Genomic DNA, 17560 nt, shown 5'->3' on the forward strand with positions numbered 1-17560 from the left:
CTGTCCCACTCTTTTTGGGTACTCTTCCGTTGGGCTCCTATCTTACCGATCTGACCCTAAAGGGTAGTTTGACAAACTGCAATTCACTGATTGGTCGAAAGAGTCATCATTTCCTGTGCGACTCGGAGGACAGAGCAGCAACAGCGCTATGTTTAAATACATGGCTTGTTTTGTTATTTAAAACCACACAGAATACAAACTTGCTGGGTCAGGGCTATTTAGCTGATGTTTTATCTGACGGGAGTATAAACTTTTAATCACTACATTTCTGGAGATGTTTTGGATTTTGATCTTTCTTCTCTTTCAATTTCAGGCCCAGAAACTGAAGACAAACTCAAGCGGTGATGGTGTCCTGTGCGTGGTAGGTTTTATTGATATCATCATTATAGATGTGTTTTATGTAAAATTAAAAACAAGTGTAGTTCATCTTCATTGAGAAGCAATAGATGAAGAAGGTCTGGAATTCAGCGAAATAAACAGTACATTTTAATACACTATCAAAGTTATACCAGAATTCCTGCTGAATGAAAACTGCTAACGTAGCTTGAGTAGCACGTTGCGCATTTAAACCTGTTTCATGTGTCTGCAGGCTGATTTTTGTGTTGGTTTATAGATCAAAACCTCAAAGGTTTGTCTTTAATTTGAGAAAAATGCAACAACTCATAAACACAAAACTTGTGCTGGGAGATGATATATCAAACTGTTTAGTAATTTTATCTCTGAAAACAGTTTAGGTTCAAACCACAAGGTAATTGCCCGGTTATCAAATCATCACAAACTCTAATACGACCTCACTGTTGGAAGTCTCTGACCTCCTTCTGACAGCGATTACCACAGCAATCCTTTCAGCCTTCTCTTTAAACTCCTGTTCTTTGTAGTTCCTTTGAGGCTGAAGTGGGGTCGTTGCTTATCTGTTGGCTTTTAAAGTTCACTGTAAATGTCATTGTGCAATAATAAGACAATGTTATGCACAGGACTGACATTTAATAGAGGCAGGACCAGGTCTGGGGGAGATGACCCAGCTGTAAGCTTGCAACTTTAGAAGCAAATCAAGAAGCGGTGGTGAAGCGGTAGATACATTTACTTATACATATCCTCCCAAATATACTTTTAGATTTATTCTGTGGCATTTTAGTCATTAAAACAACCTTTTAATATCTTTCAGTATAATAACGGATGAATATATCCAAGGAGGTTCCTATTTGAACTGAATTAAACAGCCAAACATCAAGTGGAAAATCATGGATCTCAAGAATACTGGAGTATACAAACAGTCAAGAACCGATCTCCAAAAATATTTTAAGGCTGTTAAATTTTCTAATATTCCAATATTTAGATTTTTACAATTTTGTACAGAAAATAAGACAACAGTGCAAAAGTTTGAATGCAGCAAAAGAAATGACCTCTCAAATAACTCAAAGTCTAGATAAGGTTATGGTCCATTTGCATTTATCGTTAAGGCTTTACAAATTTTCTGATTCCACAAACTAGGTAAATGGTCCGTATTTATATAGCGCTTTACTGTACCTGGAACGATACCCAAAGCGCTTTACATTATACATCACATTCACCCATTCACACACACATTCACACACTGATGGCGGAAGCTGCCATGCAAGGCGCTCAACCACAACCCATCAGGAGCAACTAGGGGTTCGGTGTCTTGCCCAAGGACACCTCGACATGAACTCGACTTGGCCGGGGATCGAACCGGCAACCCTCGGGTTACGAGACGACCGACCCCAAACAATCACAGCCAACTGCTTGTCTAACAAGGTTCCTCAGATTCAGATTCCCTCGGAAAGGCCAAGAAATGTTTCTGAGACAGGTTTGATTCAGAAAAGTTTATCAGACTCTGAAGTGGAGCTGTAGTGTTTTACTTTTCAGCCACAGATACACAAATAAAGTCATTGTAGAAATGTCTGAAGATATCCTTTACTAGGTCCTCACCATAAAAAAATTCTGCATCAGAAATTTGGAAATAAGCATCTAAAACTAGCCAGTCCTGGAGACTGATCAAATTTTTAAATATTTCTTTTTGACTGCAAAGAGAAAACAGCCCTCGAAGTGTCACGCATGGGCGGATCCATCATTGCTTCAGGCTGGTGTTGCACCCAGTGGCATGAATAAAGTTGACAGTCATAAGAAAGAATGAATTCAATAAAATACCATGTTTGTTGATCATCATTCAGTAAACTTTTTCTTTTTAAAAGAAATATGATCTGGATGAGATCCAGAGGCGCCTGTCACAGCTGGTTCATGTAACTGTTAATAAAGTTCCGGACTCTTTTGACGGCACAGTGACATTTGTCATTTGCATTCAGCAGTTCAGCGGAGTTTCACCTCAAGCTAGCAAATGATATGAACACACCGGCCATTTTAAACGTAAACCAAGACTTATTCAGCAAAGAAATGTAAGAAGCCATTATCAGAAGAAAAAAGGAAAAGAAAGAGAGAAAGGGACAGAACAAGATTCAAGACACTGGCTGAAAAGAGCTCACAGTTCAGGTAGGATGCAAGATGGATGCTAAATTAGCCGATGACAAGGCGCTGGGAAAATTGTAAAAGTTCTGTAGTGCGTCTTTAAAAACAACTTAGATTTAATTCCTCACAGTTTTCCTCAGATACTCACAGGAAGTGTTTTTGAAAATGTCTGTATTGAACAATAGAGTGTGTAAACTAAGCGACAACACTTATAAACTATTCTTTTCTCTCCCCTTTCTCTCTGTCTGACACCTCAGGACCCTCACATCCATGATCCAAGCACGTCCAACACCATCCTGAGAAACTGGGCCACCTCCAGACGGCCCGCAGACCTGACCTCTCTGCTGCCCCCGCTGCTCTGGCTGTGGTACTGCAGTTTAACCGCCCTCTCTTCGCCGGGCTACTTGTAGCCTCGCTGCTTCAAAGCAACAAACTACTCTGGACTGTCAAACACACATTTGTACAAAAGAAAAGCAAAACAAGAAATTATATCCTTTCTTTTCAGTGATACCTGTTGTACTTTTATTTCTCCCTCGGTTTATCTTTTCATTCCTTCTTATATTCTTTTTTTAGGAATTTTTTTAGAAGGTTTGCTGTTTTTATGTAATGGATCTTTTTGCATTGCAGCTTTGTGCTTAAATAGTGATCGATTATACATGTTAACTCAGTTTTGGCTGTGTGTTCACATTGGATTAGCTTAAAAAAAGAAGGGATTTAAAGCCTCTGCATATGATGCTCATGTGGGCAGACATGAGAAATACTTTGAGGACTACATTCCACTAAACCACAGCTGGTAACTCTTTGAGCGCTATGTAAATTAGCATCAATTTTCAGAGCTGTCTAATCAGTTTTCACCCACGTCTGTTTGTGTGTTGAGGCTATTGGTGGGATCTTTCGCTTAAAAGCCACAGTCAGTTCAGTAACGGCTACATATTATTACCTGGGCAGCCATTAGGTGTTATTCAGTCTCCTCTGTGATTCGTGTATGTTTTGATGATGATGTAATCTGGTATTTTACATTTTTATGAGCTGAATGAAAGGACGACGTTCACGTTACCTGAGAAAACAAAAACAAAAGGACCTTTTTGTTTTCAGGATGAATGCTTAAAAAAGTTTGAAAGCCCAAACTGTCTCTTTACTGTAGCTCATACTGAACACATGTTGCCGCTGGCAAAAGCACACATGGCAAAGTCCCACAAACACACAATGCACATTTTCACACACTCAGACAAAAACACACAGAAACACTAACGAACAAACACACACATGTAGCTCCCAGTCTTTACTCTTCGGTTTGCCAGTGGAGTGCTGCTGTGGATGCTGCACATGCTTGTAAACGTCCAAGTTGTGTTTCTTTATGAAAAGTGACAGAAAAGCTGCTGAATGATCATCTTCTGTTTAGATTTGATGCACCTCGCCACAATGAGCCCACGAAACAAATAAAAAGGCTTGTAAAGTGTGTCCAGTTGCTCCTAAGTGCCCTCAAAGCTGTCGGAGCGTGTTTGAGGAGGTAGCGACAACTTTTAGTTGATCATTTGCTAAACTGCCCACTTCAGTCATAAAGGAAAACTGTCAGGCTTTTGTACTCTATCAAAGCACGTACAAAAAATGAACTTCTTCGTTTGATGTCTTTGTGGTTTGAACCAGCTGAAAGACAGATGTAAAAGAGTTCAGGCTCAGGATGCTATGAAGGCAACCCCAACGCACCCTCAACTTATCACCTTTTCCCTAAATTTGAGACCAGCCATTCTTCACAGTAAGCTCGTTTTTGGCCACTTGTATTGACAGATCCAATCGTTTCTCTCACTGCGCACAGTTTATAACAAGATGAGGGTTGGGAAGTAGGATGACCAGTAAATCCAGAGCTTAGGTGAACCAAAACCACATTACTGATATTTTTCCCCTCTGACTTACTTTCAGTCAATAAAACGACAAATTGAGGTTGAAGAAGGTCAACTGAGGGGCAACTGGACTTTGATTTATTGGTCCAGTAGTCTGAATTTAAGCCCTGATGGTTACCATGGCCTGGATGAAGGTACAAAACTTTACTAAAACACTTTAGGTAATAACATTACTTGTTTAGCATTAGAAATTAAATCTGCTTGGTTAGGAAAGAGTCATGGTTAGGGCTAATCATGGTTGTCATCTTCATGGACACTACATGCTGCCCTGACCAACAGAGGCCACATACTTGTAATTCTAATTATTTTTTGGTCAAATTCAATTCACTTCAACTTAATTTGTATAGTGCCAATTCCCAACAAAGTCATCTCAAAGCACTTAACAGACACAATCAATTCAAGCCATTTAATTGTGATTCAGCTAAAACAAATCTACATTAATCCAGTTTATAATAAAAACTTATGTATATATGAGCCAATTCATGAAGAATAACATCCTAGCTAAGGAAAACCAAGCATGGGGCGATGATGGAGGGGTAAACACCCCTTTTAACAGGAAGGAAAAACCTCCGGCATGAACATAAAGAACCAACTCCTGGGGTTCTTTTTGGCAGGATTGTGGTCTCCTGTGAGCCACTTTGCCAACTAAAGTCACCCCAGTTACTCATATTTATGCTGTAAAGTCATCTTTTTTTCTTTTCTAGTCTACCTGGCTATACCTGCTTTGATTTCCAGATATAAAACGTAAAAGGATGGGAAGGTCCCCCAAAAAAGCCCTCAATCCAAACACATCTTGCTGGAAACTTAAATAAAAATAAATTTCCTTTGACGAAGTGGTTTTGACCTGAATGCTGTCACTTAATAGATGTCAGTTAGCTTTTCAAGGAACTAAACACCACCACCAGAAGATTGCATAAGCTGGGTTATCACTCCACATGGTTGACGTCAAACCTTAATGGTCCGACTGTTTCCTGTGAAAGCCGTTAAAATGGCAGGAGTTTAGCAAACGGACAACTTTTTCTTTTTTTTTTAAAACAGGCGACTCCTGGACTGCTCCCAGGAACCACTGGGAAAATCAAAAATTAAAGAAGAGCATCTGTTTTCATCAGCTTTTCAGTTGGACACACGCCTCTTTTGTTTTTATCTTACCAAACACAGGAAATGTTAGCGTTTAGATGTTACAGGCTTCCCTCCAGGAGGTGCAGGAATGTCACTGCAGCATGCTCAGCTAATCACTTCGAGCATTCGGACACTGACGGGAGCATTTAAGACTTGCTGCTTAGGTTTACGTAGCTTCTCAAATCACAGTTAATGTAAAGTAGAACTTAAATGTTATTTACTGAGCATAAACATGGTATATGCACTATATGTACTTGGCTGAAACTATGAATTGGACAAATAAATGTCTGATGATATTCTATTTCAGAGCATTGTGAGCTATTTTGACATTCAGATACAACATAAAGTTCGTTGAATAAGCCAGAATATTGCTTTTTTATATAACAACTTAAATGTATATTTCTCCCACTATGTACATGATTATGGGATATTATTGCATCTGAGAAAGAGGATATCAGTGTAACTCTCCTATTGTAGGTAAAGCATATTGTTTTGTATCATAACCCCATTTATTACAATGCTTAAATGCAGTTGATTTTTTTTGGGGTTAAGATTTTTTCTTATTTTTCTATCTCTTGAAGATTTTCTTTTGTTTTTATGAGTTGAAGTAAATGAGATGGACCTGCCTTTTTTAAAAAAAAATATTGTTTAATGCTATTTTATTGTTTTAGTTTCACGTCTAAAATACTTCTGATGAAAGCTGGAAGTTGAGCAAGAAATAAAACACTTTGCATGATGTTAGATAAAGGGGAATAAATCAATGTTTGAAAGGTAAATATATTCTCTATCATGTCTTTGAAGGTTTTTATAGGTGTATTGATTGATTGGATGTGTGAAGTTTGGATGGAAAGTGATAGAGAAATGTTAGAAATTGCTTTATAACTAAGGCTTTATTCAGAACTGATGCTCAGAAATGAACCTTACCGTATGTTTGATCATTTTATATTGAAACTGTGGTGGCGTATCTTCACAGATCTTGGAATTTGAGAGTAAAATAATATAAAATAATGGTTTGTTTGAGCTCTGAAGGCCTCAGAACTGGGGTTGCTTCTGGACTTGACATGGAGTAATGATGATAAACATATTTGCTGCCCATCGCCATCCCATCTGTTGTTCCAAATGATCATAAATGACTTTTTTGGAGATGCAGACTCCCTTGACTATCTGGCATCATTAACTTCCTAGCTTGTGAAAATGTAAAATCTATTGTACAAAAGTTATGATTAAAAACTGTTACTTCACTCAGACGGTTGGTATGTGAGCTTATTTCATTATTGAAAGTGGCAGACAGCTGGAAGAGACCAGTAATGACAATTATACATTATTTATTCATTTATTTTAAATCCTTCATGCTTTGTCATTGCTTCACTTATATATAGTTTAGATTTAAATTGGGTTTATGATGCTTTGTTGCACATTTTCTGTCTAATTATGTGAATAAGAGAGCTGGAAATATTCTTTGGAGTCAAAAATCTGCCTTTAATTGATCACAGTGATGAAAAAGAAACTGGAGAGAAGCTGCAGCATCAACTATGTCATCATGCTGTGAACTAAAACCAAATGCAGACACTAGTTTGTCTTTATTTAGCAGATTTCTGTTTAGATCAGAGTAAATTATCATAAATATGGTGACATTTTAGAAACAATGCCAAAAGCAATTATAGATTCACCTCTAAGCTCATCACTTTTAACCAAAAGAAGGATCAGTTTTTGTATTAAATCATAATTTTGTTCACAAATACAACATTTTGCTCTTACTTTAGTTTAGTTTGATCTTTGTTAACCAAGGTTTTACTCTACACTCATATAAAAAAGAAATTTTTTTTATAATCACGTGACACTTCTTCTATATCAAACATGCCCATATCCTGGTGATTCATTTATGCGAAGAGCAGGTTCGTTTGAGGTCAGTACACAAAAATACTTATAACAGAAACCAACAATGTGGCTATAAATAAAAGTAAAAAAGGAACTACAATCAGAAAATTATTTTTGTGCAAAGTAATTGGTTTTTCTAGCAGTAAAAAACACTTAAACTTTTAGAATCATACTTAAAAAGTATGAAATCATAAAATAACAAGGATACCACATTCATCTCATACCAAATTAAACAAAACTAGTGTTCTCGGTTGGGTGTTATTAATATAGGCAAATTTTTTAGGCCATAAAATGTGATGTGAAACCGAGCCACAGTGTTATGATTGCCAAACAATATCATGATGCCAGTATTAATAATGTTATATTAATATTTTACTGGTTTGATACAGCTCTTGAGCAGTATGTTTTTTAATTTATAGAAATTAAATAATTTCATTTGAATTTTTTGTCACTTTTTAATTATATTTTTAATGTTTCTACCTTATTATTAGATAATTGAATGTTGATATATCCAGCAGATGGCAGTAGTTCAATTTGATTGGTTTTAGATACTTATTTCCAAACCTAAAAAATAGCGACGAAGAAGAAGAAGAAGAAGAAGAAGAAGAAGAAGAAGAAGAAGAAGAAGAAGAAGAAGAAGAAGAAGAAGAAGAAGAAGAAGAAGAAGAAGAAGAAGAAGAAGAAGAAGAAGAAGAAGAAGAAGAAGAAGAAGATGGCAGACGCGCACTCTTTCGGGTTAAGGTAAGCTAGCAAGCTCTCGGTACGTTATTAAAGAAAAGGAACTGAAATGGGAAAACACAGACCGAAATGAGCGAGAGTTTTAAAGTTGCGATTGATATTAAAATAATAACAAAATGGAGAAAAGTTAGTGTTCAACGTTAAAGGTTCACCCAGCGCTTTTTAAGCTAATAAGAAGCAGGTGCTACTGGAGCCAGCGGGACAAGTGTGAAGGTCTGCAGCCTGGAGAATTAAAAACGCATGGAATAGTCGGACCTCAGCCATTACGTGGGTTTGTCTTGGACATGGACAGCTTCCGTTCTGCATTTAAAGGTAAGTTCTCACGAATACACCTGTCTAAATTCAGTTCAAATTATTGGTGATGAATTTCTGTTGGTGCTTGTGTTAATGGATTGTTATTAATTTTCCGGGCAAGCCGTCCAGTTCTGTTTGGTGGTAATAACAGACTAAAAAGTTCTGCTGCAGTACTTGATGTGGTCACTGAATTTAGCTTTTTAAAGTCTACACTAGTAACCATGGTAACTGAGCCAGAGGAGGAGAAGCTTGTTGCATTAGGCACAGCACAAAGTAAAGGAAGCATCTTAAAAGGGTGCTGTTTTCATGGTGATATGCTATCATGTAAAAGGCTAGTGCCAATGTTGGGGATCTTTCAGAAGTTCTGAGTAGTAAAGGATGCTTCTGTGTATATTTGGTAAATTATATAGGGATGTCCAGTAGCTTTTTTTTTTCTATCTGATACCGATTTTGATATGTGGGGATTAGGTATCTGCCGGTGTAGTGCCATAAAGTGATTGTCTGCCAGAAGATCTAGTTGGCTAGTAATCTGTACGATATAACTCTTGAATGAGATCAGACCGCTTTATTCTGCATTTTATTGACAAGAAATTTACTGTAATCAATTAAAACAAGTTATGAGCATCAGTGGAAATGAAACTTTGTAAATCTACATGTAAATCCTAAACTAATGGGACTTTACATTCTAACCATGAACAAGCATAAAGCCTAAACAGTGAAGCAACAACATGCTTGTGATTACAGCATCTCTTTGTCTGCAGCTATAATTAATCCATTAAAGAACTTGCAAAAGTAGGGCAGGGTATAAAAAATCAATTTATCGATTTGAATCGATTTAAAATTAAATATATCAATATGGATTTATAAAACTTGGAGATCGATTATTTATTTATGTATTTGCTTATTTATTTTTTATATGTCTTCATTTCTGGTAATGTGACCCTACTCTCGCATGACTTACTGAGGCTCGGCAAGATCTCAATTACATAAACTGGTTTCTTGTGTTTCCTTCGTCCAAAATCAGCTTGTCTTGCCGAGATGATGTCACTTTCAGATGTTTTCATTCACCAGTGTGGATTACATTCACATATTAAGTCTTTTGCAGCGTATTACTGCTTACATTAGCAGCTAACGCTAAGACCACTGGCTCTCATATTAGCAGCTAATGCTAATGAGCGCCGCCATGTTCCACAACAGGAAGTGATGTCACCACGCACGCATGTACTTTAAAATAATGTTTTTTTTTTTTTGGTTTTTTTTAACCTGTCCTGTCAGCATCATAGCAAGCGAAATGATAATCTGGTTGCTGTATCGTGCTGAACAAATTTGCTCTGCCAAGGGGAGGCCTATGGGTAAGGCTCCTCTTGATAATCTGATTCATTTATTTGTTCATTTACTTTGAATCACGGAATCTATGTAATCTTGCTGGACTTGACCGGAGGGGACAGAAAAAGATGGAAAATAGCAAAAAAAAGCAAAAGGGAAAGAAGAAAGGAGACAAGAAGATCACAGACAGAAGGCAACGACCCTTCAATCCACACCATCACCAGACAACAAACTTTGAAATAAATCTAACATGGCCATTTAAAGTCACATTTCCTCTAGCACAGGTTTACATTTTGTCTTCTTAACAAAAAATAAATAGTCTGATGCTATTTATCTGATTTACATGATGGCATGTCACTGCTGCTCTCTGTAACCACGGCAGTGAGAACACACACGGACACATCCGCGCACACACAGGTTTTCGTCAGAGGACAGAGTGCACGTGTCAGAAAACACATCAACCAGCTGATAATCAGACAGAAATATGAGTTTTCTAGATTCTCTCAGGCAGCTGGAGATGGAAGCGTCTTTCTCCAATGAGGAGCAGATGGAGTATTTCTCCTGTTAGCTAACCTGCTAACATGCTATGTAACATGGTAAAATGTCCAGCTGAAATCTGAAATGTTGATATACGTAGTTAGCATTTTTTGCTAGCATGCTAATATTGCCAGCCAACATGCTATGTTGCCATGGCAACAGGTGTTGTAATGTGTTAAGGACCCAACAAGTATGAATACTGTCAACTTTGGTGCAGATCCCATGTATTTCTATGGAGATATGAGCAAACCGTGTTTCATGGCGAGAAGGCTTTTTTCCGTAGGTTGCCACGGTATCACGCTTGGTTCTATTAGAAAGATTTGAATAGTGTTTGGTCCCCAACTTGTCAGGAAGCTTCCCACCAAGTTTGGAGTCTCTCGCACGAATCCCCTTAGACTGGTTCGTTCATATACGATGAGTATAAAGTGAAAAAAATGGGGAAAAAATGGACGCAAACTCCAAGATGGCGGGCACCGCGTTGCCATGGATTGACTTTTTTGCTCGACTCAGGGTGTTACATGTGTGTGCCAAGTTTTGTCTTCATACGTCAAAGTAGACGTTCAGGACCCCATTAATTTTGGGATTTTTTTGGTGTCTAGGTGGCGCTGTTGAGCCACTTTTGCATTGAAGTCTATGCAGACCTTAGAATATCAAAATGTTCGCCGGCCTTGATGTGTGTGCCCAATTTCACAACTTTTCATGGGTGTTTAGGGGGTCATATTTGCCCTCAAAGTTCTTAGAAAAATAATAATAAACATTTCAACAACAAAAACAAACTGTGAAACATAATTTTAATTTTAACAAACTGCAAAAAAAATGTTTCTTTAGTTTATTTGTTTGTTCACATATTTAATTACATGTGTTAACTTAATTAAACAGTTGTGTTCAATTAAATTAAGTGTGTGTGTTTAATATTTTGTTTGTTGAGATCTTCTATACATTTGCTGGGAACCATTTAGGTGTTTATGTGTTTATATCGGGACTGTTGTATGTGTGTGTGTGTGTTTTCATGTTAAAAATAATCAAACCGAAACATAATTTTAATTTCACCAACTGGAAAAAAAATGTTGTTTTTTTTTAGTTTGTTATGTATTTATTTGTTTACATATCTAATTAGAGTATTACAGCCAATGAAGAAATAAAAAATCGGAATTCTGACTATTCTAGAATTCTAGACTAGAATTCTATTTTTTTCTTCAGTTTCCCTGATAATCTTCCGTATTTAATTAGATGTGTTAACTTAATTAAACAGTTGTGTTTAATTAAATCAAGTGTGTGTGTTTAAAATTTTGTTTGTTGAAATCTTCTGCGCGTTTGCTGGGAACGATTTTGGCGCTTATGTGTTTATATTTGGACTGTTGTGTGTGTGCGTGTGTGTGTGTGTGTGTGTGTGTGTGTTCTTTCATGTTGTTAAAAAATAACCAAACTGAAACATAATTTAAATGAACCAGCTAGGGGAATTTTTTTTTTTTTAGTTTGTTAGTTTATTTATTTTTTTAATTTTTTAATTTTTTAATTTATTTAACATGTTTAATTAAATGTGTTAATTAAAGAGTTGTGTTTAAATATAGTGTGTGTGTTTAATATTTTGTTTTTTCTTGAGATTTTCTGTGTGTTTAATATTTTGTTTTTTGTTGAGATTTTCTGTGTATTTAATATCTTGTTTTTTCTTGAGATTTTCTGTGTTTAATATCTTGTTTTTTCTTGAGATTTTCTGTGTGTTTAATATTTAGTTTTTTCTTGAGATTTTCTGTGTATTTAATATCTTGTTTTTTCTTGAGATTTTCTGTGCTTTTGCTGGGAGTTGTTTTGGTGTTTTTCTCTGTGTTTATATTGCAGCTGTTGTGGGTGTGTGTCGGGGGCTGTGGCTTTCCTCCAGTTTGCTTTTGTGGGAGCTTGGGGGCTCTTTTTGAATTGACTTTCAGTTATGCAAGTCACTTCAATCCTTTAAAATAACCATGAACTTTAGAAATTTCTTCGCCGTTTGTTTGATTTTGCAGTCATTTGGAATTCTTCATCGATTGTTGAGCCAAATTTCTGCAATTCTAACTCTTCTCTGACTTTCTGGTTTTGTTCGTCGAGGTCTTTATTTTGTTTCTGCAGTGATGTGATCTTGTCTTACATTGCATCACATGTAGAGTCCAAGGGCTTTCCGTTTTGTAAATGCTCTTGAAGTTTCTCATTTTCTTTTTTTAAGTCCTCAATTTGTTTCTGCAGTAAGTTAACCTTGTTTGTCTCCTCATTGCATGTTAATTTAAAGTGCTTTAATTTTTCTAACTCCTCCCTGAGTTTATTATTTTGGTCGTTGAGGCCCTCATTCTGTTTTTGCAGAAACTCATTTTTAATAAATTTGGACTTGGAGAGCTGGGATCTTTTCAAATCCTGTTTAAGTTGCTCATTTTCTTTTTTGAGCTCCTGATTTTGTAGATGACGCATTTCAGTCTTGTCTGAGTGGGAGTCAGATGAGGAGTCATGGATCTTCTGTTTCTCTAAATCATTTTGCTGTTTTAGAATTTCTTCTTTGAACTCTTTGTTTTGTTGCTCCAGAAATCTGATTTTGCTTTTCATTAAATTAAATGCATCTTCATTGAAAACTGGTGCTTGTCCATCCTCATCCAGTCCTGCTTTGTGTTCGCTAAGCTTCTGGTCTTTTTCGTCAAAGAATGAGGTTTTCTGTTCCAACGAGGCACATTTGGTCTTCCATTCCTCTAAATCATTTTGGAGCTTCGTAATTTGCTCTCTAAGTTCCAGGTTTTTGCTGAGAATTTCATCTGCGTTGCTTTTTTCCTGTTCAGCCTTAACAAGTGACAGTTTGGCTTGATCAAGGTCTTTCTGGAGATTCAGAGTTTCCCGTGTCTTCCGCTTAAGGGCATCCGCAGTTTCGTAGAGTTCATCTCTTAACGAATTTTTCTGTGTTTCTTGAATTTGCAGGTTCTTCGTCAGATGCGCAGCTCTGGACTCAAGATATCCTTTTTCTACTCTACCCATTCTCTGCAGAAGTTTTTTGTCATTATCCATTTCTCCTAATCTCCTTTTTGTCTCTCTGTACCGTAGCTTTTGCTGGTTGATCTTTGTGAACAGAACATCGTTCGATATTTTCAGGGCGTCAATATCAGCTGTCTGCAACTTGTTGACTCTTAACAGATGATCTATTTCTAGTTTTAGTTCAATCTCATTTAGTTTTTGTGAGCGCAGCAGGGTTTTTTTTTCATGCTCGATTTCTTCTAATCTCTTCAGTGCCTCAGTGTATAGTTGGTTTTGCTGGTTCATTTCTGTCCGCAGAGTCTCTTTGGACTTTTTCAGGTCATGAACTTCAGCCATGAGCTCCTCCCTGACTACACAGAGTTGATCTATTCGTAGCGTGCGATTTCTTGCCTCTTTTCTTCGCGAGTATGTTAACTCTTTGCGAAGCTCTTCATTTATATAGCGGAGTTCCACATTTTGAGTTTTAAATTTTTGATTTTCTTGCTGTAACGCGGCTTCTCTTTCACCTTCTCCGAACTCCTGGCAGTTGCATTTAAACAATTTTCTGAACATCGTGTCAATGTAAAATCTTTTCACTGAAATGATAAAATTGAAGCGTTCTTTTAATAATAATAATAATAATAATAATACATTTTATTTTAAAAAAAGCGCCTTATCAAAGCACCCAAGGACACTGTACAAACATAAGACACTAAAAGAAAGCAAAACATTAAAAGCACAAAACAGAATAAGTGATAGAGGAAGGAAACACTGTGGAAAGATGTATATGGACTTAGGGGGGATAAGACTGTCTGAACAGATGAGTTTTGAGTCTGGATTTGAAGAGAAGGAAGGAGTCCACTGTACGGAGATCAGGAGGGAGGGAATTCCAGAGATGAGGAGCCGAGCGACTAAACGTCCTGCTCCCCATTGTTGCCAGACGTGCCGGGGGAACGGAAAGCTGATGGGTATGGGAGGAACGCAGTGTGCGGGAAGGGGTGTGTGGATGAAGGAGATCAGAGATGTAAGATGGAGCCATGTTATGGAGTGCCTTAAAAGTGATGATCAGTATTTTGTAGATGATCCTTTGTTTGATGGGGAGCCAGTGGAGTTGTTGCAAGATGGGAGTGATATGATGAGCAATGGGGGTCCGAGTGATAACACGTGCGGCAGAGTTTTGGAGGAGCTGCAGCTTCTGGAGGGACTTATTGGGGAGGCCAAAAAGAAGTGAATTGCAGTAGTCAATGCGGGATGTGATCAGGCTGTGAACAAGAATGGCAGTAGTTTGGGAAGTGAGGGAAGGACGGAGACGAGAAATATTACGTAGGTGGAAATAGGCGGACCGGGTGATGTTATTAATGTGAGACTGGAAGGACAATGTGCTGTCGAGGACGACACCCAAGCTCTTAACCTGAGGGGAGGGGAGAACAGTTGAGTTATCAAGAGTAATGAAACATTTATTGGCTTTGGGTAGGGTGTGAGGTGTGCCTACCAAGAGGACTTCCGTTTTAGAGCTGTTTAGTTTTAGAAAGTTGGATGAGAACCAAGACTGGATTTCTTCAAGACAGAGGGTGAGGGCGGTTGGCGGGAGCGAGGCAGATGGTTGAGTTGAGAGGTAGAGCTGGGTGTCGTCCGCGTAGCAGTGGAAATTGATATTATATTTACGAAGGATGTGGCCGAGTGGGAGTATGTAGATGATAAAAAGGAGGGGGCCCAGTACAGAACCTTGGGGCACTCCAGCGGAAACGGGGTAGGAAATAGATTTATGAGATTTGAGTTGTATGAACTGTGTTCGATCAGAGAGATATGAAGTAAACCAGGCTATTGGGGTGTGAGTGATGCCAAGAAATGAGAGTCGACTTAGAAGAGTAGCGTGAGAAATGGTATCAAAGGCTGCTGTGAGGTCCAGGAGAATGAGGATGGAAAGCAGTCCAGAGTCGGAAGCCATGAGTAGGTCATCAGAAATTTTGATAAGTGCAGTCTCGGTGCTGTGGAGGGGACGGAAGCCAGATTGAAACTGCTCATAAATATTGTTGGACAGCAGATGATTATGAAGTTGAGAGGCAACAGATTTTTCTAAAATTTTGGAAATGAAGGGGAGATTGGATATGGGACGAAGGTTGATGAAGTTGGATTGGGTCCAGGCCAGGTTTCTTCAAAATGGGCGTGACTGAGGCAGATTTGAGTGAAGAAGGGACCAAACCAGAACTCAATGAAGAATGGATGATTTTGGTAATGAGAGGCGCAAGTGAGGAGCAGCAGGATTTAACCAGGATGGAGGGAAGTGGATCAAGGTGACATGTGGAAGGTTTGGATTTATGGATAATGTCAGAGATGGTTTGGACTGAGGGAAGGTCAAAACTAGAAAAAGTGGTTGTAAGAGATGGGAAGGAGGTAGTGGGGTCACCTCCAGCGACTGCAGCTCCAGTTGAAGTGAGGTGTGTATGAATATCTGTGATTTTGGAAATGAAAAAAGACATGAGTTTGTTGCAGAAATCGTGAGATTGCATATGGTGGGGAAGAGAATCAGGAGGTTTAGTGATGGAAGTGAGAAGAGAGAAGAGGGTTTTAGAGTTATGACTGTTTGAATGGATTAAATTGGAGTAGTATGCAGATTTGGCTGAGTAGAGAGCGGCCTTGTACACAGTGATGTGGTCCTTGTACATATTATTATGAATAGTGAGTCCAGTTTTGTTGGCAAGGCGTTCCAGCTGACGGCCGCGGGATTTCAGTTGACGTAGGGCAGGAGTAAACCAGGGTGCTGAGCGGGTGAAGGAGACTGATCTAGATCGCAGAGGAGCATGGATGTCCAGGAGAGTGTGAAGACTTTTGTCATAAAAAGAAACCAGGTCATCAGGTGAGCAACAGGAAGATACACTGGGAAAATTATTGATATCAGATGTGAAAGTTTCGATGTTTATGTCCTTTATATTACGAAAGGAGATGATGCGAGGGAGTATAATTTTAGACAGCTGCACCTTGATGTTAAAAGTGACGAGCTGGTGATCAGAAAAAGCAACAGAATGAGATTTACAACCAGTAGGGGCGATACCAGAGCAGCAGACTAAATCCAAAATATGTTTTTTACAGTGGGTTGGAAAATTAATGTATTGATGAAGACCAAAGCTGTCCAGGCAGGACGAGAAGTCCCTGGAAAGAGGAGCACTGTCATTGTCCAAATGAATATTGAAGTCACCTAGAATGATCAAGTTGTGGGAGAGGGAAGAAAGATGGGTGAGGAGGAGGGAGAAATCATTCAAAAAATCCTTGTTATATTTTGGAGGACGGTAGACGGTGGTAACGACTGTGGGAGAGGGACCGGGCAGCAGTGATGCAGAATACTCAAAGGAGGAGAAGACCGGAGCAGCAGGAATCGGCACAACTTTCCAGCTCTCACGATGGAGCAATGCAAGACCTCCACCGCGTCCAGAAGCACGAGGCAGGCAGACGTAAGCAAAGCCCGGCGGGACGGACTCATTTAGAGAAATAAAATCATCAGGCAGCTGCCAAGTCTCTGTCAGGCATAAAAAGTCAAGATTATGATCTACAATAAGATCTCTTATTAAAAGGCCCTTATTGTTGAGAGAGCGTATGTTCAGAAGACCAAAGGTGGCGGTCGCGTGGCTGCTTTTGCAGGCAGAGTTACCTGCCCTTGGCAAACTAGCCAGGGTGGCGCAGTTAGCATCCCGGCAAATGATCGGAGAGCGTCGGCGTGAGGTGAGTAAGGTCGGTATTGAGGACCCGGAGATGTTGTAAAGCTGCTTGCCACGCGATCCACGGTGGACGTACCTCCGGCAGGGCTGGAAGAGGATCTCCGGAGGAATGGGGAGACCAGAAGGAGGCTGGAAAACGTCGACATGGCGTCGGAGCTTCAGAAGTTCAGCAACTGAGTACTGGAACAGTGCGTCAGCTTGGAGTTGGACAAGTGACAGCAGGAGCCAGCCAGCTGCAAACCACAGCAACACACGGAGAATCCACGTCATCCTTCTCGGGAGTGAGGCTGGAAAGCCAGGGATCCGCGGGTAAGCTGTAGATCAGTGGGCTGTTTGACAGGTCAGCAGTTTGACAGGTGGGCAGCTGACAATAGAACGCCGTCGCTGTCAAGAGAAAGCGTTGAGGCTACTGGCCAGGTATACAGCCGGTGAGCAGCGGCGACAGCTACGCCAGCGTTCACTCAGACCGGAACCACTGACTTTCCAAAGTTAACTTAAAAAGTGGCTTCAGAGTGGCGTCGTTGGAATATTTATATACTCTTAGTGATGTCATTGTGGCTTTGATGTCTCCTTAGCAACATTGTCTTTGTTACATCACACACCGAT

General features: G+C 39.0%; 1 protein-coding gene and 1 long non-coding RNA gene across 6 annotated transcripts in view; both read left to right on the forward strand.

The window, feature by feature from the left end:
• The window catches only part of gfra1a (gdnf family receptor alpha 1a), a 134725-nt gene extending 127974 nt beyond the window's left edge, over positions 1-6751 (forward strand). For all 5 annotated transcript variants that reach the window (XM_042010704.1, XM_042010706.1, XM_042010707.1 and 2 more), the window contains 2 exons: positions 314-361; positions 2742-6751. In XM_042010704.1, the coding sequence (XP_041866638.1) occupies positions 314-361; positions 2742-2894 (201 nt within the window). In that variant the 3' untranslated portion in view covers positions 2895-6751. The remainder of the gene's footprint in view (positions 1-313; positions 362-2741) is intronic.
• Positions 6752-8101: 1350 nt separating this feature from the next.
• The window catches only part of LOC121655844, a 40414-nt gene continuing 30955 nt past the window's right edge, over positions 8102-17560 (forward strand). The window contains exon 1 of the long non-coding RNA XR_006013322.1: positions 8102-8432. This is a non-coding gene — a long non-coding RNA (uncharacterized LOC121655844). The remainder of the gene's footprint in view (positions 8433-17560) is intronic.

The sequence above is a fragment of the Melanotaenia boesemani genome, chromosome 16 (genome assembly GCF_017639745.1).
Source record: "Melanotaenia boesemani isolate fMelBoe1 chromosome 16, fMelBoe1.pri, whole genome shotgun sequence".
Classification (NCBI taxonomy): domain Eukaryota; kingdom Metazoa; phylum Chordata; class Actinopteri; order Atheriniformes; family Melanotaeniidae; genus Melanotaenia; species Melanotaenia boesemani.